Source organism: Lissotriton vulgaris, unplaced genomic scaffold, assembly GCF_964263255.1.
Source record: "Lissotriton vulgaris unplaced genomic scaffold, aLisVul1.2 SCAFFOLD_4396, whole genome shotgun sequence".
In the NCBI taxonomy this organism is placed as follows: Eukaryota; Metazoa; Chordata; class Amphibia; order Caudata; family Salamandridae; genus Lissotriton; species Lissotriton vulgaris.
In genome coordinates this window covers 75704-102189 of record NW_028250683.1, presented here as the reverse complement: position 1 = coordinate 102189, position 26486 = coordinate 75704, and the positions used below count along the sequence as shown (strand labels likewise).

At 44.4% G+C, this 26486-nt stretch overlaps 1 protein-coding gene across 1 annotated transcript in view; it reads left to right on the top strand.

Annotated features, from left to right (window-relative positions):
- The window catches only part of LOC147663164 (tumor necrosis factor receptor superfamily member 1A-like), an 81153-nt gene extending 55220 nt beyond the window's left edge, over positions 1–25933 (top strand). Inside the window, exons 2-10 of the mRNA XM_086950620.1 lie at positions 1537–1735; positions 2531–2659; positions 6523–6669; positions 10762–10843; positions 12008–12075; positions 12166–12282; positions 16532–16572; positions 20648–20807; positions 22243–25933. Coding sequence (XP_086806746.1) covers positions 1537–1735; positions 2531–2659; positions 6523–6669; positions 10762–10843; positions 12008–12075; positions 12166–12282; positions 16532–16572; positions 20648–20807; positions 22243–22514 — 1215 coding nt within the window. The 3' untranslated portion in view covers positions 22515–25933. The remainder of the gene's footprint in view (positions 1–1536; positions 1736–2530; positions 2660–6522; positions 6670–10761; positions 10844–12007; positions 12076–12165; positions 12283–16531; positions 16573–20647; positions 20808–22242) is intronic.
- Positions 25934–26486: the final 553 nt, after the last annotated feature.

Here is a 26486-nt window from a genome sequence, read left to right as displayed (position 1 = left end):
CTGACATTGGTAAATTCTCTGTTGAAATGTTTCCCCAGGAGCATGGCTCCTCCAATGGTGGAGTCATGAAAAAACCTATGCCGACCATGCAATCAACCCTAAATATGACAAATTTCCAACAAGTCCGCAGCAGATTCTCATAGTTGAGAGAAAGCCAGTCACATCCGGTTACTTTAACTTAACTATTTAGAATTGTTTGTGTATATCTTTACTCTGGGAAATAGCACAACGGCAAAGTCCTTCCTGAAGTTGCCTTACATGCGAAGTGACTAGCTGCCTTGGCTCGATACGCAACCTCTTTGCGTTCCACTCGATGAACTGAGCACTTCCCGTTTATTCACAAAGCCATCTTCATGAGTCTTCCGCTGCGGTGCCATATCTTCTTGGTACTGGTCCCTTTGGTTGATGCTTCATCCCCTTGAAAACCTCAGGATGCATCTTGTCCCAGGGATCTGCTTTTATCATGGCTTCTCCAAAGTCCTCCTCCATGTTCATCGCCCAAGTTCACGATAAGGGATTTTCGAGCTCATTATATTTCCTCAGCTGCATACCTGCCTTGCTAAAGATGAGCTGCTGTAGTTTGGAGGATCAGCATGCATGGATAATCTGGGTCCTTCCTTCATCATTTTGATCACCAACTTCCGAAGGCGACATGGGTTCATCAGTGGACGTCCTATTTGCCTGTTTGACTTCTCTCCGGATAATTAACTCATTACCGGCATTGATAGACGGGGCCAAGTGACTGTTTAGGACTTTGAAGTCGGATGTGAAGTTGGCGTGTCCTGGTTTGGGGTGAGTGAGGAATACCGCGTGGACCTCTTTCATTCACAAAAATATAGTGACGCGGATCATTTGGCCATGGTATTCCTCTTTTTCGTTGTATGGATTTAGTTCTGAAGATGTTTCGCTCTGTTTCCAGCATGAAGGTTCTGAAGAGGAACAGTTGTGAGGCTTAAAGGTGGGAACATAGTAGAAGAAGAGGGCTATTTTTGCGGGCCTTTTCATCTGACGTCTCGTTGGAGGGTGAGATGGTTAAGGATACTCACATGTGTATTGCTGGGTCGTGATCTGCCTCACTGCCAGTTATTGGGGGGTACCAATGTGAGATTACGGTAGGACCATGAGAGATCCTGACACAATCATACCCCTGCTGCGTTTGTGGGGATGGCTGTGCAAGTGCCAGTATGTCCCCGTCACATGGACCATACCATTGCCACAGTGTAATGGGTGTGTGCCTGCCTATGACCGAGAAACCAAGGCTGTTCTTAAAGGGGCTGCAGCACAGGTCTCCACTGCCTACACAATAGCATGGCTGATAAAAAGGCTGCTAGGCATGGAGTAAATTAAAGAAACAAGCATTGCAAAAGCAAACACACCATGTAAGATTATTGCTTAGTTTTTAATTCCCACAGAGTGGGTAAAGCTGAAGAACACACCTAGAAAACACAGGGCAGTAGGTTACTAAGGATGACTAAATACCTGAAAATGACCTTCTCCATGGCCCTGCCACACTAACTCTACTCTTTCTCGCCTTAGCTGATTCTTGGCCTGGCACACCTACAGGCGGCCAAGGTGACTGTTCCGGACGTGTTGGGTGCCCTGCTGATCCACGGGGCTCCCATTGGAGATAGCAATTTATCGAATGACACTTGGAGAGTGCGGCGGGATGTCAATTGCGAAGGAGACGAGTACAAGCACCCAAGCGGGGCATTCTGCTGCAAAATGTGTTTGGCAGGTAAGAGGGTTTATTTATTTATTTATTTAGAAAGTTTTATATAGCGCGGACAAGAGGAAAATGTGAAAGGATGACTACTTGTGCACACCTTGAGTTGCACATGGGATAGAAGAAAAAGCAGAGGGTCAAGAGGAAAGCCCCTCTGATGCATATGAAGTTACCCATGACTGCATCAGTAAGAGTAGGCGGTGGTAAAGCACTGCGTAATGGAGGTGGTAGTTGAAAATCCATTAATGGAAATAGGGAGATGCTTGTGTGTTGGGGTGGGGGGAGTAGGACACGGAGAGTCACCCCAGAATGAATGGAGTGTGGGTTAGTGCGACTTGAAGCTCCCACTGTATACTTCGAGGCACTAGTGGGTGGTGTAAGAGGTGTGCAATAAGGTGGTGGGAAGGCCCTCTGTTGAAACTGGGAGGTGCCCCAAGATGGAAGGGAGCCGTAGGGTACGGTTAAAGATTCTGCCATCTCTGCTGTGCATTATGGGAGCCATACTAGGGTGGGAAAAAGCTGAAACATGAGGAGTCTCTGGAGTGGAGGGGCTGTGGGGAAGAGGGAAAAGACTCTGTTAAAATCTGATTGAAACATTTGGAGAGTGCTTATGTATGAGGGGATACAATCTTTGCTTGGTGGGTGGCTGACAATGAGTGGGCAAGGTCCGTCCTTGGCACTGAGACACATAGGGTATAGATTTGTGAACTGGGGGGAGAGCAGAGGGTATGGACCTGTATATGTTGAATTTTAGCTTGGTCCCAATCATGCATGTTTGTTTTCTTTATCCCTCCCCCCCTCCCCCAGGCTTCCGGAAGGTGTCAGACTGCCAAGGCGAGGGCCAGGTGACGAGCTGCCGTCGCTGCGAGCAGGGGTCATACACGGAAGTGCCAAATTATGTATCCAAGTGCATGCTCTGTGACGCATGCAGGGGAGGTGAGAGCCTGGCAGGGCATCACTGCGTACCATCATTGTGTACCATTCTACATGGTGCGCGAGGTGTGTGGAGCATGCGCAGTGTGAGAGGGTCTGGAGGGTGTGAAATATCCACAGAGTAAGACGTGTTTGTTGAGTGGAAGACACTGTCATATTTATAATGTGCGGTATGAGAGTGATGGGCTCTTGGTGTATAATAGCCAATCAGCTTTTATAGTTAACTGAATTAAAAAGCCAGGACTAAAACAAAGAAGGTGTCACCTCTTCACAAAAAATAAAGTATGTTAAAAAGACAATTTCAAGACGGCCTTTGTTTAAAGGTCTGACACTTCCTCTAATTGTTTCGATGTACATTTTGTAAAGCGCACGCACCAATAGTAGCCAACCAAAAATTGATTTATCCTATCAAAATTTAAAATGTTGTGCATTAAAATACCCTCTATTTAGAGATTTGTTTTACAAGTTGGCATCTCTATATATATATACAGGGAAGCTTGAATAACCCCCACTCCTGGCTCTGCACGTATAATCTAGATAGCCTGTTAGTTACAGCAGTGTCAGAAATTTTACTGCCTAATTAATTAAAATCCTACCATATTATAAGAACAAATACAATACACTTATAAATCCAGTAATGAAACTACACATAAAAAGAGGCTGGTGCCAACACTCAAAACAAAATCTAAAATGGCACTAATCACTAGATCCCACACTTTTAAAGATCAGACATTTCACAAATGTGCCCATCATCACACAATTTATGGCGGAGGAACAGTATTTGACTGCCTCTTTACAATTTCAAGTTCCTCCATTATTACATTCAAAGGCCTAAGCAGCCGCTTACCTTCTGAGCAAACAAAGGGCAAAGTTAAAATGTAAATAAGTCTCTCTACTATAACCACAGAGGCACATGACTTCCACTTTTTTTCGGAGGGGCCAAAGAGAAGAACAGGTGAGACAGATGTAACAAATATGTAAGGCTTCTTAGAACCATGATCCAACTTTAAGAAAGACACATTTTCGAAACCCACTTAACTTTAAAGGATATGAGGTGGGCGTTCTTTATTTTTTTTTTTTTAAACTTAATAATTGCATTGCACTGTCATTTATAGACGGCATATTTTCCATTGAAACCGGCACTAACTTTGCACAGACCTACAGTTTAACGGATAAAACTACATTGCAAACAAACGATAATGTGTGGAAATCGGGTTTCAATGAATATTGATCATTTGTGCATCAAGTAAAGTTCCTAGATTTGTTTTGAACATATTATTTATTTATTTATTTTTAAGTTTTATATAGCGCGAACAAGATCTTTGCAGATATCAGAGCGCTTTACATAGAAGGGTACATGAGGGAACATAGTCAAACAAGTAAATCAATAGATCACACAGTACAAATAGTACAAATAAATGAATGCAAAGCCAATCATATGAATAATAAGACAATATGAATAATAAGCCAATAATATGAATAATAAGGCAATATGAATAAAAAGACAATAATAAGACAACTCAAACAAATAAGTAAAGGGGTCAAACATGTAGTTCAGATCGGTGCAGGGTGTTAATAGGATTCGAGAAAGTAGTTAAAGTGTATTTAGCCATGAGGATAGCTTTTACTTCTTTTTTAAAGAGTGTAGTGGAGGATATAAGCCTGGTTTCGGGAGGGAGTGAGTTCCAAATTCTAGGCGCCATTCCCGAGAAGGAGCGCTTGTATATTATTTCCTTCCGGAATCTTCGAGGTTTCAGCAGAAGATTGTTTGTGCCTCTCGTGTTTCTAATTCCCCCAGAGATTGTCAGTTTCTGAGCAAGGTAGCCGGGTGAGTTTAGGTTTACCGCCTTGTGTGTCATGCAGGCGATTTTCAGATGTATTCTGGCTTCAAAAGGCAGCCAATTCAGGGATTTCAGGTCAGGGGTAATGTGGGAGTACTTTTTTGACCCAGTGATGAGTCTCGCTGCAGCATTTAGAGAAGCTTTTAGTGGTGCGGTTGTAGTTAGGGGGAGTCCGCAGAGGGCGGTGCTGCCGTATTCAATTCGTGGGATGACTAGTGCTTGTACTGCAGTTTGGAAGTCTTTGGCTGGGAGGTAGGGTTTAAGTTTCCTCAGAGTATTGATCTGGAAGTTCGCTCCCTTTTGTTGCCTTGCTGATATGTTGCTGCATGCTGAGATTGGTGTCGAGTGTTATGCCTGAAGATTTTGCTGAGTCCACGATGGTGGGTTGGACATTGAGTGCGGTTAGGTTTTCAAGCCAATGTTGAGTGGTGGATATCTTCGCTGGGGGTGAGATCAGAAGGAACTCTGTTTTCAGGGCATTGAGTGTGAGGTGATTGTCGGCTAGCCAGGATTGGGTGTATCTGATTGTTGAGTTCAGGAGCAGGATGTCATTGGGTGATTGTAATTTGAGGTAAAGTTGAGTGTCATCGGCGTACATGTGGAAGTGTACATTGGATGCTTGTAGCAAGGTGGTGAGAGGTTCCATGACTAGGTTGAACAAAGTTGGGGATAGAGAGGATCCTTGGGGGACGCCTAGCGTTACAGGTATTGGCGATACCTTTGATTCCATCACTCTTAAGAATGACAAACAAATGTGCTTCATTTTAGCTTTCCTAATTGCTGAATGTGGAGAGTTCACTTACAGGTATTCACGTTTTGTTCCATTACAAAAAACACTCTCTGAACCCCAACAAGATTGTCACTTAATTCACTTTACTTTATTTTCTCCGACTGAAAAGTGAGTGGAGTTTGTAAACACCAATCGCAATATATATATATGTAAAAAAAAGAAGCAGCCATTTTTTTTAGAAGACTCGACCTGACATTTGACCTCTGTCGGTAAAACGCAGCAAATATGACAAGATAAACATAGCATTTAACCCCTTGCATGCGCTGCAAATTTTCGCGCTGTGCGGGTCATTTACATAGTGGACGGGATTCGGACGGCCCCGGCCGTCGTGAGCACACAGCCACCGCGACACATGACGGCCGGGGACCGTCATGAGCATGCAAGGGGTTAAAGGCTTTTTTATTTATTGCTTGGACTTGCGCACGACCCATTGGAAATCGCCTCACGGCCACTAGTAGGTCGCGACCCACGTTTGGGTCACACTGCCCTAGGTATGTAATACTCCTAGAGCGAGAGGTGTGCATATTTGGATTAGCTCATTGGTATGTAATATGCAAAGTGTCAGAGTTGTTTGTGCCTATGTAAGGCTAGCACCATTGCAGAATGTGTAAGAGGTGTGTATATGAAAGGTTCGAGGACGTGTGACATTCATTGCATTGAAAGTGTCTGCAGGACCCTAGATTAGAGTATGCAATATCCACTCAGCCCTGTTTCTTTCCAATCACTTTTAAATATATTCTTTCCTTGGGACAAAATGTGTGATATATAAATACAACATACTTACGTGGGGGATGTACCATGTTACAACGCATACCATTACAACTACCTACCGTTACAACGCGACCATTACAACGCATACCATTACAACGCATAGCGCTTTGAGGTGCTGGATAGTGGTAAGTATAATTTACTATTCTAACTCCAGTCCCCGTGGACCCTAGGGAAGGTGTTGGATAGTAAATTATACTTATTCCCTATCCTAGTGCGCCCCCCAGCGCAATGCGTTGTAATGGTATGCGTTGTAAAAGTCGCGTTGTAACAGTAGTGCGTTGTAACAAATGCGTTGTAACAGGTGTATACCCCACGTGGGAGGTTAGCTTTCAAAACCACAGGGAGTTAGGAGACACTGAAGTCTGTTTTTCCATGATGTGTGGTAACTGTAGGCCATGTGTGAGTAGCTGCTCCTCTTGGGGGACACCTCTGTTTTCTCATGCATTGTCTTTCACCTTCTACAGGTTTTGGGCAGATTGAGATTTCTCCTTGTTCTACCTCTCGTAAGACTGTCTGCGGATGCCCCGGTGGGGAGTTCCAGGTGAAAGTGGGAAGTGACTTCCAATGCAAGCCATGCAAAGAGTGCACGAATGGGAAGACCTTGAGGAGCTGTGAGTAAAACGGTATCCACGCCTCCCCGAATACCCAAGGCTCCCTCCACATTCTCAGTGACACAGGTTAGGGCCCTGCACCCCCTCACTATGCTGCGGAGGCCAACCCCATGGCCCGTTAGGTGAGGCACTTTTGGGTATAGTGCAATCTATGGACAAAGTGCTTCTAGGTACATCAGCCATCTAGGAGTCGCTGCATGGAATTGTTTTTAAAGGTTTCAGGAAATTGGACTGATGTGGGACAAGTGTTTAAGCTCACTCCTAACCCGCAATACCAGAAGAGATATTAACATACATGAAGGCTTCCTTTGATTAAGTTGAAGTGCCAAGATGTCCAGTCATTAAAGGGTTGGCAAAAAATTGATATAAATGTATGACTTTCAGGGTTTCACTGTAAACCAAAGGTTAGGTTTTAAATATGACTTTGGATGGACATAATTATTTGCTAAGTAGGTGGATGGGTGCTTGTTTCGATAACATCCTTTCGAAGAGGGTACATAGGTAGAGAAATGCCACCCTTTCTTGGGTTTGTCAAGAGTATTGAAGGACAGGAGTATAGAGGTCAGGGACTGCTTTCTTGGGTTTGTCCTGAGTATTGCAGGCCAGGAGTATAGAGGTCAGGTACGGCTTTCTTGGGTTTGTCCTGAGTATTGCAGGCCAGGAGTATAGAGGTCAGGTACGGCTTTCTTGGGTTTGTCCTGAGTATTGCAGGCCAGGAGTATAGAGGTCAGGGGCGGCTTCCATGGGTTTGTCCAGAGTATTGAAGGCCAGGAGTATAGAGGTCAGGGACGGCTTTCATGGGTTTGTCCAGAGTATTGAAGGCCAGGAGTTTAGAGGTCAGGGACGGCTTTCATGGGTTAGTCCAGAGTATTGAAGGCAAGGAGTATAGAGGTCAGGACGGATTTCTTGGGTTTGTCCAGAGTATTGAAGGACAAGAGTATAGAGGTCAGGACGGCTTTCTTGGTTTTGTCCAGAGTATTGAAGGACAGGAGTATAGAGGTCAGGACGACTTTCATAGGTTTGTCCAGAGTATTGAACACCAGGAGTATAGAGGTCAGGATGGCTTTCTTGGGTTTGTCCAGAGTATTGAAGAACAGGAGTATAGAGGTCAGGACGGCTTTCATGGGTTTGTCCAGAGTATTGAAGGCCAGGAGTATAGAGGTCAGGGGCGGCTTTCTTGGGTCTGTCCAGAGTATTGAAGGCCAGGAGTATAGAGGTCAGGGACGGCTTTCTTGGGTTTGTCCAGAGTATTGCAGGCCAGGAGTATAGAGGTCAGGGACGGCTTTCTTGGGTTTTCCAGAGTATTGAAGGCCAGGAGTATAGAGGTCAGGGACGGCTTTCTTGGGTTTGTCCAGAGTATTGAAGGCCAGGAGTATAGAGGTCAGGACGGCTTTCATGGGTTTGTCCAGGGTATTGAACACCAGGAGTATAGAGGTCAGGACGACTTTCATGGGTTTGTCCAGAGTATAGAAGGCCAGGAGTATAGAGGTCAGGGACAGCTTTCTTGGGTTTGTCCAGAGTATTGAAGGCCAGGAGTATAGAGGTCAGGGACGGCTTTCATAGGTTTGTCCAGAGTATTGCAGGCCAGGAGTATAGAAGTCAGGGACGGCTTTCTTGGGTTTGTCCAGAGTATTGAAGGCCAGGAGTATAGAGGTCAGGGGCGTCTTTCTTGGGTTTGTCCAGAGTATTGAAGGCCAGGAGTATAGAGGTCAGGGACGGCTTCCATGGGTTTGTCCAGAGTATTGAAGGTAAGGAGTATAGAGGTCAGGACGGCTATCTTAGGTTTGTCCAGAGTATTGAAGGCCAGGAGTATAGAGGTCAGGGACGGCTTTCTTGGGTTTGTCCAGAGTATTGAAGGCCAGGAGTATAGACGTCAGGGACGGCTTTCTTGGGTTTGTCCAGAGTATTGAAGGCCAGGAGTATAGAGGTCAGGGACGGCTTTCTTGGGTTTGTCCAGAGTATTGAAGGCCAGGAGTATAGAGGTCAGGACGGCTTCCATGGGTTTGTGCAGAGTAATGAAGGCCAGGAGTATAGAGGTCAGGACGGCTTTCATGGGTTTGTCCAGAGTATTGAAGGCCAGGAGTATAGAGGTCAGGACGGCTTCCATGGGTTTGTCCAGAGTAATGAAGGCCAGGAGTATAGAGGTCAGGACGGCTTCCATGGGTTTGTCCAGAGTAATGAAGGCCAAGAGTATAGAGGTCCGGACGGCTTTCATGGGTTTGTCCAGAGTATTGAAGGCAAGGAGTATAGAGGTCAGGACGGCTTTCTTGGGTTTGTCCAGAGTATTGAAGGACAGGAGTATAGAGGTCAGGGACGGCTTTCATGGGTTTGTCCAGAGTATTGAAGGCGAGGAGTATAGAGGTCAGGATGGCTTTCTTGGGTTTGTCCAGAGTATTGAAGGACAGGAGTTTAGAGGTCGGGACAGCTTTCATGGGTTTGTCCAGAGTATTGAAGACCAGGAGTATAGAGGTCAGGACGGCTTTCTTGGGTTTGTCCAGATTGTTGAAGGCAAGGAGTATAGAGGTCAGGAACGGCTTTCTTGGGTTTGTCCAGAGGATTGAAGGCCAGGAGTATAGAGGTCAGGGGCGGCTTTCTTGGGTTTGTCCAAAGTATTGAAGGCCAGGAGTATAGAGGTCAGGGGCGGCTTTCTGGGTTTGTCCAGAGTATTGAAGGCAAGGAGTATAGAGGTCAGGACGACTTTCATAGGTTTGTCCAGAGTATTGAAGGCCGGGAGTATAGAAGTCAGGAACAGCTTTCTTGGGTTTGTCCAGAGTATTGAAGGACAGTAGTATAGAGGTCAGGGACGGCTTTCTTGGTTTTGTCCAGGGTATTGAACGCCAGGAGTACAGATGTCAGGGACAGCTTTCTTAGATTTGTTTAGAGTATTGAAGGCCAGGAGTATAGAGGTCAGTGTTGGTGATCTCAGACAGCGCAGACAGACACAGCAGGATCCTCACACTTCTGAACCTGATATTAAGGTGGGAAGCCACGAGGACAGATCAACTAAAAAGAGGTAGAATTGACTCCCAACCTCAGCGGTGCTGGTGGCAGAGAATGATTGCGATCCTTTCCTTCGAATGATAGACCATTTGTCGCAGACCATTGGGTTCTAGACCCCAAATAGAACAAAAAATGCACGTCCAAACTTCACAGTATATCACAACAGCAGCCATATTTCAAAGAGTAAACAGTGTCCATTGCTTTGGAAGAGGAGTAAGAAAGGTTTGTAGAATGGAGCAATTGAGGTGGGGCCAATACCAGAGAGCGGCTGGGTGGTACATTCAACTTACCATTTCCTGCAAAAAATGAGGGCGCACACTGGCCATGTCTGAGCTGATGAGCACGTAGCATGCGGGCGCATTCTCAAAAGTTCAAGATGAGGACTTTACAAGACATCATATTCTGTGGGACATGCTGCTTTTGCTCTTAGCACCCACTCCCTCTCTCAAGGGGTCTTTATTTTTTTCATGTCACCATCTCTTGATTTCCAAGGGAGATGTTGGATCTTTTGTGCATCTGGCCTACCACCCCCACTGGCAGATAATGAATTTGTTTTGATAACACACCCTCCACCAGCTTATTAATTTGTCTGTGCTGGTAACCATCTACACCATCGGGCATGGTAGGTCTAGGCCGCAGCCCATCTTCTGGGGACGTAGTCTATTTGTTCCGGGACAACTAATGCAAGGGGGCGTGCTTCTTCTAAGGCACATGTTGAGCCTGTCCAAGGGATATCTAGAGTTTAGTATAAGCCTTTCCACCCCACTCACTGTTGGCACTGAAGCCTTCCTGATTCTGAACGAGATACCCTCCCTGCATGGAAGCTGTGATAAATCTGTTCTGAGACCACCGCACACCTCCTTTGAACACATTGAAAACCTAGCCCACTCTCAGGGGAATCCTTAAGTTATGCACCAGGGAACATGCTGGGTCTGTTATAAGCCCACTAGAGACAATACACCTAGTCCTTCCTAAGTGCGCTTGCTACCACTCCAACTACATATCCTGCGAGCATTCTGAGGTCTCCTGAGGACATACTATGCTTAACCTGTGTCTGTTTCTGAATCCCTTTCTCGGTGTGGATCTTTGCAGGTGAAGGGTTCCTTGACACAATTTGCCAGTGCAATAGCGGATTCTTCCACGACATAGAGGTGCCGTGCCGTCCATGCAATGAGTGAGTATGCTATTGAGCAACAACCCTACCAATTTTAATATGTTGGGTAGTTTGGTCAGTATTGCTCTTTGTTGTTGATCGAATAGGGGTGTTGGCTTCTTTGTGCCGTGGGAGTAATGCTGAGCTTGTCCCTCTGTCAGAGTACATACTAGCACTTCAGTATGTTGGAGTACGTAACGCCCTTACGTCCTACCTCGTTACCTATTGTATCCTGTGTCTGAGTTAGTAAAGTCTTAATCCCATGATTATGGAACTAACTTTCCGAGTGAGTATTGGATGCAAGTGACTGTTTTGGGCTTTGTCTTGGTGTTGTAATGAGTGAGTACCAGTCTCATCCATGCAGGGAGCCAGTAATTAGACCAAAGCACAGTTGTAAAGACACATTGCCTGCCCTTGTATCCAGGTATCAATAGATATAGAAAAAAGACTACACTGAGTTCCTTGATATGTGCAAAGAGTTTAATTTCGGCATAGATGTGGAGGGTCTACTTCTGCCTGCACTGAGTTATTAGGGTGAGAAGGTTTACATTACTGGCATTGGTTGTAATGAAAAAGGGTGCGAAGGACAGAATACCTCCAAAACACACAAAATATGAAATAGAGCTGGATTTAAATAGTCATTGAAAATGTGTTGTGGAACTCAACACAGTCCTCCCAGGAGACAGCATGTAGCTTCATTGTGTATCCACAGTGTTGGAGAAACTGTTCTATTTGACCCAATTCCAATGAGCCGTAAGACATTTACCATACCAATGAACACTAAGACATTTAGCATACCAATGACATAACATAACATGTGTATTTGTAAGCGCACGTTCACCTCAACCGGGTATCTTGTCGCTGAATAACATGTTTATTGTTACCCAACTCCATGGTACTCATTTTATCGACCTCAGATGGATGAAAGGCTGAGTGGACCTGCCGGGATTTGAACCTCTGACCATGAGGTCGAACACAGGCCCCTGCAGTGGAAGCATTAGTCCACTGAGCCACCAGACCCAATGAGCAGTATGACCCTTCAGGATAACCTGATTTAGGCAATTACATCTAGCAGGTTTCTAGGGCAGGGAAGCGGTCTCGCCGATGTGTTCTGTTTTTCTGGTTTCGCGTGGAGGTCCACCATTATACTGTGTGGATCTCATGTCTGTGTTTGCTGTTTTTCAGGTGCCGGAGTGATGAATGCCGTGATCAATGCCCTCTGGCCATACCTATTGAAAAACCTGTACCCAGGGGTGAGTAATGAACAAGTGTTCAAAACTGGGGCATGCAGGGCTCAGAAGCGAGGGGTTGCGAGTTCTCATCAATACTTGTTCCCTCTACAGGTACCCCACCCCTCCTGATTGCATTAACAGGAGTTTTCGGGGGCTGCTTAGTTCTCGTAGGAATTTGGATTGTCTGGAAATTTTATTATCGTTCTTCTTCAACTTTCTATAACCCAGGTGAGTGTGGGTGCATGCTTGCTGCATTAATGCTGTTCGTATACGCAGTATACGCCATTGAACGGTTGCTTGAGCGCATTGTTGGGAGTGAAGCTAGACTGGTATCTCAGTGGTGCAGGATAGGGGCAGGGGGATCAGCCATAAACTAAGAGTTAGCAATGGCTACCACTGAAAGACGAAATTCGAAAAATAATTGCCCCTGTTGAAATGATAGGGCGCAGGACAGGGGAATAGCCAAAGAAGAACAGAAAACCCCACCTCCCCAAAGAGTAAAGAATCACAATATCCTTATTCAATATTTACAAATTGCAATTATATCTGTTTTATATGATACAAGTCAGAAAATATAAAACACACTTTCATCACTCTCCTTGTATCACACGCGCACATCCCCATCTTAAAAAGGCCAACTGCGTTCACGCGACACACATTTCCATTCATTCCATATCAAAAAAATCCTTTTGCCACATGCACATCAACAATATTCAACAGAAGGAACTGTTGCAGGGTGACAGTGATCAATGTCTATTTTGTGATTTACTATCATATAAAATAAGTATAATTGTAACTGAAAGAATTGTAAGTTATAATATATGTTTACTTGTTAGAAAGTAGTTTTGAGTGCTGATTTTGTGATTCTTTACACTTTTGGGAGGAGGGTTTTTTTTTCTCGTCTTCCTTTATCGCTGAAAGACTGCTGGGCCATTCCCTATGGTCTTGTTATATACCACATGTTCGGTTTCAGTCTTCACAGGGATGTTTCAAGCCGCAACAGTTTTGGGAAGAAGCTTCATAGGGAGGAGCAGGCACATAGAAGGATCTATCCACAAACGGATGGAGAGTCTGTTGTTAGTAACTACCATTAGGTGACAAGGCTGACAGATCTGACCACCTCAGTTTGTTAATTTAGAATGTCTCCTGGACATCTTGAAGTAGGCAGAGTTTTGAAAGTTTTGAATTCAACTATTTGCCTGATTAAGAGTCCACCTAGTGATTTACGGTCTGTACCTTTCGACTATGTTCTTCTTTTATGTGCTTGTTAGAAACTGATCACTTGTATTACTATGCGAATAATGTGGTCATCTTGCCTTTAAGGCCCTCCTCATGGCTCCGATATAGATAATACAGGAGAGAAACTGCGCAATGACCAAGAAAATCCGTAGATAAAAAAACTGGAGAGGAAAGATAATGGCGGCTGCGTTTTAATGTCGTTTTCGAACAAAAGAGACATGGTCATTGAGAGCGACTGTCAGGTTGCAGATGTTTTATTTATTTATGATAAGCAGTTTTATATAGCGCCAACATTACAGTGCAGTGTATTATTTCAAAAGGCACATAGTTTCCATAGTCCTAAATAACGGGCAGCAGAACGATTACCGTTGCATGGCTGGGAAAGTGCCAAATAACATTGTGGTCGAACGGAAGGACCCAGGGCACAGAGGATCACTGCGATGCTCTGAGGTAGGCAGCAAAGGCGTTCAAGGGACCGCTCAACCAAAGTAATGTTGGGTCTGAAGGTCCTAAAATTCCAACCATCAGTCCTAAGGCATAACCAGTGCTGATGTACCGGCTGTGGGCCTACTTGAGAAGGTCCCTGGCTTGGCAATGTTGCCCATGTCTTGAATGCTGGTTTATGTATATGTGATACATGCAGCTGTCCAGGGTGCAGCTGCTTAGGATGACCACAAGAGGCATGAGGTGGTGACAATGTTGGTCCTTCCAGGGCTCCGTAGGTGAGACTTGTAGAGACAGGAAGCCAAGTCGACCTTCCAAGACCGTGTACGCCATAAGAAGGCAACCGACTCGACGCGCTTCTGACGTCACAGGTCAAAGAATAAAAGGGCCTTGGAGGGTGAGAGAGGAGTGGAGGTGCCCCTTCAAGAGAGGAGTGGAAGATGGAATAGCTCCTCCTCCCCTTACGGGTTCACAGAGGAGGTAGATGGGAGCAGGTGAGGCAGAAAATGGTGTCTCAGAGAGTGAGGTGTTATATACGAGACAGAGAAAAGAAAGGGACAGAGATAGCTAAACAAAAAAGAGAGAGATGAGGATAACCTGGAGATGGCAAATTCTTGTAAAAATTATAAAAGTGACAAAGTCATGGTGCACTGTTGTCTAAGTCAGTCCATTTGCTTTAAGCCCACACCATCCAGCCCCTTTTATCTTACTGTGTCTCTTTTAAGGCCCATTGTCAAATTGGACCCCATTTCCTGCAAAAATATGGCCATGTTAAAAAAGGATTTTAAGTTGTGGTAGAACCCATCTGAACTAAACATTTTGAGCCATAAAATCTCTTACCCAAGACACCATTTTGGAAGATCAAACCCTGACAACCCAGCCACAATTTGGAGGGGTTCCCAATCAAAATCCAGGGAAGCTATTTTCGGAGTCAAAAGTGAAAGCACACATGTGCCTATTATAAAGAGTTGGTTTTGGGGGGAATGTCCATGGCATGGTGAATGCATGTGTGCTCCTGACCTGAGTGATGAACCACGTGTAGTTTCTGGGGTTCTGTTTTTTAGCAGCCCCACTCTAACACCTACCTCCAGCCAGGACCTGAGTGACAAAAGACATTACCTGTAGCCCATTGCAAAGTGGCTCACTGCTGCTTTGTTTGTTTTCACTTACAACACTGCACTCTTTTAAGCATGCTTGTCTCTGTTTTTAATGGCATAATACATGATCCTCTGGCCAGTTAGCTGGTACCCCTCTGATATCCCACTCCTCGTTTGAAGACCTCTGCTGTACACAAACCACCTCCATGTCACTCAAGGCGGTTGTAATGTTCCTTCCTCCTTCTGCGCACTCTAACAGTGGAACCACCTTGAGTGCTTGTAGCAGCAGCAAGCCCCCACAGTCTGCCATAATGAATCTTTCTTCTGCTGTGTTCAGGCTTGCCCATGCATGTCCTGGCCCCTTTGATGTTACACTAGTACACATTTTGAGTTGATGCTGCATGCTCCAACAATCACAGACAAGCCTTAGCACGTCTCATGATAAAAAAAACTAACTTGTGGAGCAGCATGCGTGCCCCCACTACCCTGGTAAGCCGGAGTACTTCTGCCACTGCTGACTGTACAACATTTCGAGGACACTTCTTTGACCCAGTTTGAGGGGACCAAGTCCTACGCTGAACATGAACTTGACTGGGACTGACAATTTAAGCATGCTGTAGAGTTTTGATATAACGGGCACTAGGACCCTTGCGGTTCTGGGCGGACTCTAAACAGGAATTACGTAATCTGCTGGGAAATGTTGAGGTGTGGTTTTAAAGGTTATGACACAATGCGTGCAGTGTGTGGTTGTATGTTGAAGAATAAATAAAGGCTTATGTTGCTGAGTTCCGTGTGCAGCACATTTCATTTGCATGCTCCCGGGCTGGGGAGGATGCTACCCTTGCTGTTGTGGTTGTTGCCTCAAATTGGCCAGTTCATAACTCTGCCGGTTCCTATTAAATAATCAGTGGTGCACCATCTCAGACCGAGAACTTGTGACTTGACTCTGCTTTGTGCAGCACTTTAACCTGGCGCGACGTAGCACTGGTTATCCTTACTCGGGCGGAGAGGAGACAAACAGAGCTGAAGGAGAGGGAGGATGAAGAGAAAGAAGGAAAGAGGCAGACAACAGATGGTGGAAGTGGGAGAGAAGGAAGGTGGACAGTAGTGGAGAATAGGTGAAAATAGAGAAATGGAGTAGAGGGAGTGAAAGGAGAAAAGTGATGAAAGTGGAGAACAGATCGACAATAGAGGGGAACAGGGAACTTCGAGAGAAGAAGGGGAAATTGAAAGAACAAACAGGAAAAGATTCAGGAGGAGAGTGAAAAGGGGTGTTAGGTGAGTGAGCAAGGTGGAAAAGTGGTATCGGGAGAGATGAAAACGATCATACAGATGAGAAAGAGAAGAGAACAAAGGATGGGAAGCAGTAGAGATAAAGGCACAATGGAGAAGAGAGAGCGGAAAGAATAAGGAAAGGGAGCAGAGGGAGATGTAATGGCGTAGAGGCAATAAAGAGTGAAAACAAGTTGTAAAGAGGAAAAGGAGGAGAGAAATTGAAAGCTTGGAGGGAAAGAAATTGTGAAGAAAGTGGGGGAGATTACAGGGAAAGAATGAGAAGAGAGTGATACAGCGAGCATGTGGTGGGAGAGAGAGAAAGGACCAAGAAAGAGGGAACAGACAGGAGGCACAGAAAGAGAGAGAACCAGCACAAGAGACGAGTTCAGCAGTGCCTTTGACATGTCTTCTTTTTGTTTCAGTGTCTCCACAGTCTTCTCCAATAGACGGCGGCACATCACAGGTGAGTGGGAGCAAAGTACCCTGCATGAGGGGTGGAGGGCTGCGAGTAGAGAGGTTACCTGTCTCTCCTTCCCTGGTCTGTAATTCACCTGCCTGACTCTTTCTCCCCTGTAGTATTTCTCTGTCTTTCTTCTGAGTGTAATCCTTGTACAGTCCTGCTTGTAAGCTCGAAACTGTACCTCCTGATTTCCTAAGTAATGTTTGTGTTTTCTGGCCTTATACCTTACCTGATGTGTGCCTTTGCATAGCAGAGACCTCTTTCTCTTATGCTGTGACTCAAGAGGTGCTGCTGTCTGTGCTCTGGATAGGAAACACTGTCATGTGTGGCACAGAAACTGCTACATTTGCAATTCCGCTAATGGTCATGGTCCCCGAATCCACAGCAGTCTGTCGAAAGCCAGCCCTATCCCTCAGCATAGCAGCCCACCCTTTCCAGCAGCCATTGCGCCCCTTAAAGATGTGGGTGTTTGGGTCCTCGGGTGCAGCCAACCCGATAGGATCCTTCCATTTCTTAACCATGCTATCTTTCCCCAAAAACTGGGCCAGCTGGGCGACCTTCTTTTTCTCCTTGCTGGTGTGTTATCTTTGCATATGGCCTCTATTTCCCTCCATTGCCAGCTATCTGTGAATTTTTTATCCCCACTGACTGTGGAGAGAATATGGAAACCCTTATTCTCAACCAGTGAGTGTAAGGCCCAACACCAACAACAACAAACCACACGCTGGCTCTCATCTTTACTCCCCATTTCAAAGTTACAAACCAATAATCGACCTTTAATAGTGCCCTCTCAGACAGTCTACGTTTATTGGGCCAACCATTTTTGATGTTGTGTTCTCTGTGGTGAAGAAAGGGAAGGCTGTGTAGGAGGGGACCCCATTGAGATGAATAGTGGTCTGCATCAGGATCTGGCCAACCAGCGGCCCCTGGAAGGTTTGAGAGCTCATTCTACTACGGCTAAGGCTGCGATCACTACATTGAATCGTGAAGTGCTTGTTCTTGAAATATGATAGGGTGCGATATGGGCATCATTTCATACGCTCACAAAACTCTACTGTCTTGACGGCCATGTCTGATGGAAAGGAACTGTGCTGCTCAGTCCTGCTGGACATTTTGGTCTGAGTCCATGCCACAGACTGGGGGCTATGCTTTGATATCAGTGAACGACCTTTACAAAAAAACTTTTACAACGCACTACCATTACAACGCGGTCATTACAACGCAAAACATTACAACGCATTGCGCTGGGGGGCGCTCTAGGATAGGGAATACGTTTAATTTACTATCCAACACCTTCCCTAGTGTCCACGGGGACTGGAGTTGGAATAGTAAATTAAACTTTTCACATTCCAGCACCCCAAAGTCCTATGCGTTGTAATGGATTGCGATGTAAAAACCGCGTTGTAAAGGCAGGCGTTGTAATAGCCTGCGTTGTAACGTCATACATCCTTTGATATCTATTCTTAGGTGAGGAATCTGAAGTTAGATCAGCCATCAGCAAGAGCATTACTGAGGGCAAGTAACTTGTACTGATGATTACTTCTAACTAACCACAGACCTCTTCCTGCCCTAACACTTTCCCATTCTGTGAAGTAGCCTCTTTTTTGTAACAATTAAAAAAAAATCCAAAGTTAGTATTTGGCACACTGGCACCAATAATTGTTCATTCTCTGCACCTGAGGGGGCTGAAAGGGGGAAAAAAGAGAAACGGATGTCAGCTTGTAGGGCTGGTGATTCCATGTGGCTCTGCGCCACCACTTCCAGGGTGGCACAGAGTCCGCAATGCCACCTAGTGGTGCACTGGAAAAAGGTTTTGAAATCCAGACTGGTGCTGGTGTCTGGAGAATATTCTAAGGTTAGAAGTCTGTGGTTATATAGAGTATCCACCAGAAATAGAGACACTAAAGGTAAGTAACTTGCTCTTTTGCCAGCAACTTTCTTTTACTAACACTTCAGGTTCTTTTTAACAAAAATGGTATTGCAAAGTAGATAACTGTCATATTTATTTCATTCTAAAATGATATTTACTATGTAGATTGAAGTTGTCTTGGAGTGTATCCCATGGGTCCCTCAAATTGCGCCTACCTTTTAACATTGACATGCATGCATAGGCACTAGTGATTGAACAACAGTATCTGCCATTTCAGATGTATGAAGATGACTCCCAAATTCATCTACGACTGGAAACTAAAGCTAGGAACTTAACCAGCTATTGAAAAGCACCCAGGCCATAGTTACCACATGGCTGAGGGATTTTGTCTCTGCCTCATCTGTACCATAACCGAGGCTCTGGTCTGCAATGGTTCAAACAATACGATTCCATTTGCCTGGCCTTGTCTGCCGTGGCAGCTCGCGCTTCTTAGCAGAGAGAAAGGAACTTGGAAGGAATCATTCATTTTTGTCCAATATGGAACAAGAAAATTCAGTGATCAAAGAGGCCAATTTCTAACTGGCCAATCTTTGTGACTAACCACTAAGATTAGATTAGTAGCTCTCTCGTTGCAACCTTCTTGGACTATTGTTAATCGATATGTGTTGTTCTGTCTATAAAATAAAAAGTGCAAAATCTGACTGAAGATTCACCTTGCTTATTTGAGGTGCCGGGACGAGCAAAACCAACCTGTTTTTAAGGCTGTAGTAGTTTTGTGCCTCATTGCATACAGTCTGTTATCCACCACCCTCGATTGGCCCCATTTTTCTCACAACTATCCATATCATAAATAAAAGATGCATCCCTTTCTGGCATCCAAAGTTAATGATAACATTGCACAACCTAATCTTATGTATCAATCAACGAAGCCCTATATCTTACCCACAAGTATTTAGCGACGCAGGGCAAGGTTCAAGTCAAACAAAGTTCCCGCAAGTGTCCCGAAGTCAACAAAAATAAGTAAACGCATTTATAAATTGGTAAATAGTCTGTATATGGCATCACGAATGCCCTCCTATTGTAAAAGAGAAAGAATTCCCATAGAGAGAGAGTATTGTATTGCTTTTATTACCCCTAATGGGGCGCTGGAGCAATTGCCTACATGGGTAGCATGGATGGTGGAAGGATGTTGGCTTTGTTTTGAGCCTATGTGGGAAGTGTTTTTATATCATGGTGATGGCCACTGAAGTGCGGTTATACGTAGTTTGTAAACTCTATAGTTGGCCTCGGTTATCTCACCCTGTTTTCTAACTCCTATAAATACGCCCACTCTTTACCTCCTTCATAGTCCGTAATCTGTGGATATGGCCTCTTCCCCATGCTGTATTGTCTTTCGAGGACCTCTCTCTTCCTCCGTAAACTCTGGATATATTGCTTACTCTATGTTGACATGTAATCACTCTCTTGCTTCGCCGGTCTTCATTCTCCACATATGGTGTCACTTCCTATTTGTAGTATGTAATCTGTTTTCGAGACGCCCTTTTACCACTCCGCATCCGTAGTCTAGTCACTTTACAGGGCCTTGAGGTCCCTCTCTGGTGTGTAAAATCTCTATATGACCCTTTCTATTCCCTTATTGGTTCTAATGCTGCATGTTACCCCCTTAACCTCCACAGTCGCCCTCCGCAGTCTCTGTACATGGTCTCTCTCCTCAGTTTTGTAATCTTGGTGTATGTTCTACTTGCACCGCCCTCCTTGAACCACAGGACACCAGGGGGTGAGTAAACACTGGGTATATTAAAGATCTTCCCTACAATGTAAGCTTAGCTGTCCCTTAGCCAGTCACACTCCAGCTCACCTCCCTGGAACGCTAGCTCAGGAGCTGCAACTTGGACATGTAGGAGTCCACATTCTAGGTTCCAGATGGAACAACACTATATAAGCTTGCCATCTTATAACAATCCTCTCTGCTTGCTCTTTTTCTCTGTATGTGAGTATTTTCTCCATTTTAGTAATCTGTGTGTTTGCCCTATTTTGCTTGCCTGACTCAAATCTCTCTGCAAGGCCTGCCAATTCTGAATATGGCCTCCCTCCCCTTCCTTGTTTCCTGCTATACGACTTATGGATTGGTTGTATGATTTCTGGATTGGTTTCTGTTTTGTGTCTGTTTTGTAACCATAAGGTTGCATTTTTTTCATCTTCACCTAGATGGAAACTGGACTTACTAAATCCACATACCTCCCTGGACAGCCAGTGCAGTGCTCGGATCCAGAGGTCCTGCTGCCTGTGACCGCCCCGTGCCCATCCCCTATGGTGTCTCAATTACCAGACTGTGTCAGTGATGCCGGAAGGACACAGCTTCCTGAGGGTGAGTAGATACGTGGCACATGTGGGTGTGCCTAACTTGTCATTATCACACCTTAGTGTGATAGTGTGCATGCCAGAGTCTGTTTGTGTGCACGTGCGACAGGGAGATACAGCGAATCCGCTTACAGTATGTATGTATTCTTTGCAAATGTGCCTTAAGTGCTCCTGTTTGGTGAAAGTTTATGTTAAATGTTACTAGTTATCTGATGTATTGTTGAACACATGTAGCTGAGGAACACTGGGGTGTGCGTCCGTCCCTTGGTACGCAGTTTGTTGGGATGCTAATGGTGTGCGGAGGTTTCGAGTGTATTTGATGTATGAGTAAGGGTATGTCTGATGTATTTTAGTCTATGCACATAAGATATTACAGTGTGTGTATAAGTGTAAGTTATGTAAGTAGCCTGCATGTTCTTGTGGATGGGCTTCTAACCTAGTGGGTCCAGTGTCCACTTGTTCATATGTGTGAAAGCCTCGAAGGCTGTGCATTGCTGGCGAAGGGCTGAATCTCTATTAGATTATCAATTTTGGTGTCTTGCTTTACCTAGCCAAGCCTTCCATGTGCAGATGGCATTTACGACAATGTTTTACCTACACATTTAAAGCTAAATAAGATGAGTTGTGCTGTGGATGGCCACCACTGTTCTGTAGGTGCACCCACAAACCCACGTGGTTACAAAGCTGGCTCGCAGTGGTGCATGTGCTGGCGGATATTGCACAACTTCAGAAAGTGCGTTGCAACAACCTTCACAAGTCATCAGTTAACCCCTTGGTGTGCAACATACAGGTTTGCAAGAGTGTGCTAGGATACAAATATGTGCATGTGTTTCTGAACCTAAATTATCAAGCCCTTATAGTTGGTGTACCTGATGTAAGATGTGTGTAAAATCTATGCAGAAGAGTGTTGGCCTTGGGGTACGGAGTACAGACAGCATGCTGCCCTTAATCTTTTGTTTTAAATTGGATCATTCGTAGTGCAATGCAGAGGTCTAAGCTTGTCATAGCTTCTCCGGGCCTTCGACTTTACCCAAAGACTGACATTAAAGCTTCTGGTTGTATGGAAGCTGTTTAACCAAACATGGCGCCTTGTGCTTGAGACACAAATCCATTCATAAGGCTAGCTTTAGTGCTTGTAGCAACTCAACAGATTTGTGGGCTATTATGTGGAAAGTTTTTTATGGGATGCACAACATTTTTTGGGTGTTATATGTTCCTAGTGGTGGTTTTCTTTCGTTTTAGTGGACTGTATTGTGTATGTGGAGCATCGTACCAATTCTTTGTTGATCAGTGGTGAAATTGTAAGTGTGTGAAATAGAGTTGAGATCTAATCTGTTGGTGTGAGAGGAGTTGTGTGAGTCCCATGGTGTACTATACTTGTCCATCTGAAGCTTACCTACCCTGATAACTCATGTGGATTCCTTCTCTTCCTCCCCCTCCAGACCCTCGTGTTCTCTACGCTGTGGTTGACACAGTCCCTCCACGTCGCTGGAAGGAGTTTGTTCGCCGGCTCGGTCTCAGTGATCATGACATTGAATTGATAGAGATGCAGAACCGGGACTGCCGTGAAGGGCATTATGAGATGCTGCAGAAGTGGCGATGCCGAACGGGGGTGGCTGGGTCCACTGTGGAGGTCATTAGTCGAGTGCTGCGGGAGATGGACCTAAGCGGCTGCAGCGAGGCCATCCAGGACGCTCTCCACCCTCAGGCTTGATGGATCCAGATCTTGCTTCACTTTCATGTGTGTGATCCAGGAGATTGCTCCATTTTCAGTCTTGCGTCATCCAGGACCCACTCTTCATTTTAGACTGATCATCTCTCAGTGGTCCAGAACTCACTCAAGAGACTGGTGATGTGATTGAGGCATCTCCTCAGCTGTGCAATTCTTGTCTCACTATGGGAGTCATTTTCATCCCTTACTCATGACAATCTTGGGCCCTTGAACATTGGCCTGGCTAATATCTCCCTTGTGTGAGACACCTCAATGTCTTGTCTATCTGCTTCTGTATATTAAAGATAAGGAGCCCCGAAGGACAGTGAACAGTGTTTCAGAAAGGATGTCATCGATAAACAAGGAAATACCATTCTCCCTAGACTTGCAGAACCCCAAATGTTGTATACTGGATGCCCGAGAATGAGGTACAACATCTCATCAACAGAGGACAGTCTTCGTTTCAGGTGCAAACCCTGAAAGTCAGCTTCGTAAAGACCTCTCCGCATAAGTTGGATAATAAATGTGTGAAGGAACTCTAGTATCCTGCTTTCTTGGGCTATCACTACAATAAGTCACTTGTTGGACACCGCTGCTCCCACCCCTATTCTTCTCTTATCGCAGTAGCCGACCATGCCCGAGTACCCTGCAGCATTTCGTATTTCTAGTTCTCTCGGAGGTTCACCAGTTTATCAATTCCTTTCTGGAGCCTCCAGCATTTATGGTTACCGATCATGAGTTTATAGATGCCGTTCTACCAGGAGAGATGGGGAGGGTATTGTGACATTGAAACATTCTGTGTAGAGAGGAGGGGGTTGTTCGGAATGGTATCTCCAGACTTTTCTCTGGATATGAGCGTATTATCAGTGATGTTACAATACAACGCTCTCTCCTGGGAGTATAAGGTTATTGGGATTGATATGACGTGCTCTGCAGAGACCACAGTATAACATACTTCCAGAGATTGGGTCAGTGTTCGAATAATTAATATAGCATTCCCCACATAGATCCGAAGGCTATTGGTGACATTATCATATAGTGATCTCGGCGTAGACCAAAACATTATTAGCAACTTTTTCAATATAGCAATATCTGCAGATATGAGAAAACTACCGATAACACAATCAATAAAGCATTCTCTGCCAAGAACACAAGGTTAGCGGTTTTCGGTGCAGAACCCAGAATATTATTGTTAACATTGTCAATAAAGCGTCTCCTACAGATTATCGGTCAGATTATCACCATAGCAGTCACTGCAGATACCAGAATATTATTGTTAACATTGTCAATCTAGAATCTACTACAGATTATCCATCAGATTATCACCATAGCAGTCACTGCAGAAATCAGATCATTGTTAACATAAGGAGTAGTGTTCTTACTGCTTGGATCAGAAGAATATTGGTGACATTTTCAATATAGGCATTTTTGCAGTGATTTGGAATGTTACTTGAAACATTATCAATAAATAATTGACTGCAGAGATCAGGAGGTCAATGGAATTCTCTGCAGAGACCACAATATTGCTGGTATAATTGTCAATATTGCGTTTTCTGCAGAGAATGTGAGCCACTGGAAAGATTACCAATATGTTAATCTATGTGGATATCAAGAGATTGCTTATGTTATTAATAAAAGGTTATTAGAAAGGTCAGAAGATTTTAGATAGTGCTGTCAATATAACATCCTGTGGAGAAATTGCAAAGATACTAACATCATGCTAGAGATCGGGTACTCCGCAATGGAAACAAGTATATTTAGAAGTCATTGATACAGTGTTCCCTTCAGAGATCAAAAGCATATTTATACATCATTTTTGTTTTTTCCGGAGTTTTATGTAGGGCGAACTTGACCCAACGGTATCTGGTATCAGAACGCTGTACATGAGCACCAGTTACGTTACAGAAGGTCATTGATCCAGCGTTCCCTGCAGAGATCTTGTTATTGATTATGGTATAAATGTAGTATTTTTTACCTTTTGCACAGAGTGTTATTGTATTGCTCAAAATGTTCTTGTAGTATTTCCTCTGCTGATCGGAAATACTTTCATTGAATGTTAAATGCAGGGATGTCTGCTGCGGTCGGATTAGGGTCGATGTAACTGTTGCTGCTCAGTTTCGTCTTCCTGTGTAGAATTGCTAAGAGTGTTACATATGTATATATGTGCAAGTACAAAACAGTACGTATGAATGTAATGTGCCAGGCATGATGCCAGTGTGAAAACATTTCCTTTGAAATGGCCTCATTTTGAGTGCCCGGTAATTGTACTATAGGGTACAGATGGTCTTTGGGGCTGTGTTTATTGTTCGCGTACATTAGCGGGTTTGCACAAAATTTGCATGAGTGTATTTTCTTCTGGGTGCTATGAAGAGGCAATTGGACTTGTAAAGCTCTATAACACGAGAGAAACTTAGAGCTTTGTGCAGACCAAAGCGTTGAATGAGGCACCAAAAACGACCAATGCGCAAAGATTAATTCAGGGGGGTTTTCAGGGACATATTGAGGATTTTGGGGGCCCGGGACAAATGTATTTTGGGGGTGGGGTTTGTGTTCGAAACAGCTTTGAATTTATGATCCAATTTCAGCTCTTTCATGCACTCTTTCTTCAGGTCACTAACCGTGCACAGGTTACACTTGTCCAAATTCTACTTGTTTTTCCATCTAATATTCAGGGATAGTGACACGTGTTTTCGATATCTAACACAGCTGCAGCTCACTAAGATTACTGCAATTAATCTTTGTGACACCCTTCATTTCTCATATGTGAGCTCCTGTTTTGAGCTCAAAGAAACTTTCATTATGTATGTTGCATGAAACATAAACACAGCATTTCTCTGCAATCTGTAATAGACTCTAACACATCCCCCACATTAAAAGTGAATTACAGGAAACTGGTATTTAAAACATTCTGAGAATTATTCAAGGTCATCAGGGCAAGACTCTCTGCAGAACAGAGCTGGCTCCATCAGGGGGGCTCTGAAAGGCTGTGGCATGCTGCATATCCGGGTGTGAGTGTGTTTTTTTAATTCTCTTGCACGTTCTGCCAGCTCAGCCATTGCCTTTGCTCTGACAATCCCTGCAATATCCGGCTCTTTGCCTTGAACACACTAATAATACCTAGAATCTGTTTCTCTGCCCAAAGAATGCCTTTCCCGCTGCTAAAGAGGTTTACTGGCAATCACCCAGTGGGAGGTTCGGGTTGGGAGAGGAATTCGGTGTAGCCCCACCCCTTTGTGATTTAATGGCTGCGTTCCCAGGAGGTCCATTGTTAAAACGTAAACTGTTCGGTTCATTACCTCAAGTCAGTGGGGTTCAAAGATCAATTCAAATTTCGCACAAATGTTCGAAAGAATGCAACCTGTAATAAAATCCTCGCACTTGTTCAGGCCTCTGTCGCAAAGCAATAAAGGTATTTGTTTGCGAAATATAATTTGCCAGCCTCTTGTAGTTTGTTCAAGCACGGAAATGTATCGACGTTTTCTTGTCAAAGACAATGCTGCCCTCCAGCGACAGGATGTGTTAGTGCAGCACCAACAATTTCTATACTTGCGGTGAACCTAAAAGTTGTCGCAAATGCTGCTAACCTCATTGATGGTGCGAACTAATTTCCGGAAATATGAGCGTTAATGTGCTTGTAGCTTTAAGAAACATGTTTTAATAAAAATGTTTGTCTATTGATTTTTTTTAAATGTAAAATCGACGCGACTCCGTGTTGTTGATGCTGTTACACTACATGACTGCAATTTAGTGACATGTATTGAAAGATTTAAACTGGCTTAGAAATATGTAACACCACTCATTAATTACCATGAGTGAGCCAACATACAAATACGTTTTTGTTTGTGGAATATTCACAGTGAGTACATTCTAGGTATTATTAATCGTAAAATTCCAGTGTCTCGCCCCCCCTCCGAAATATACATTCTAAAAAGCAAACCTGCATCGACATGCTTTAAAAGTGTTTGCGAGGTAGCT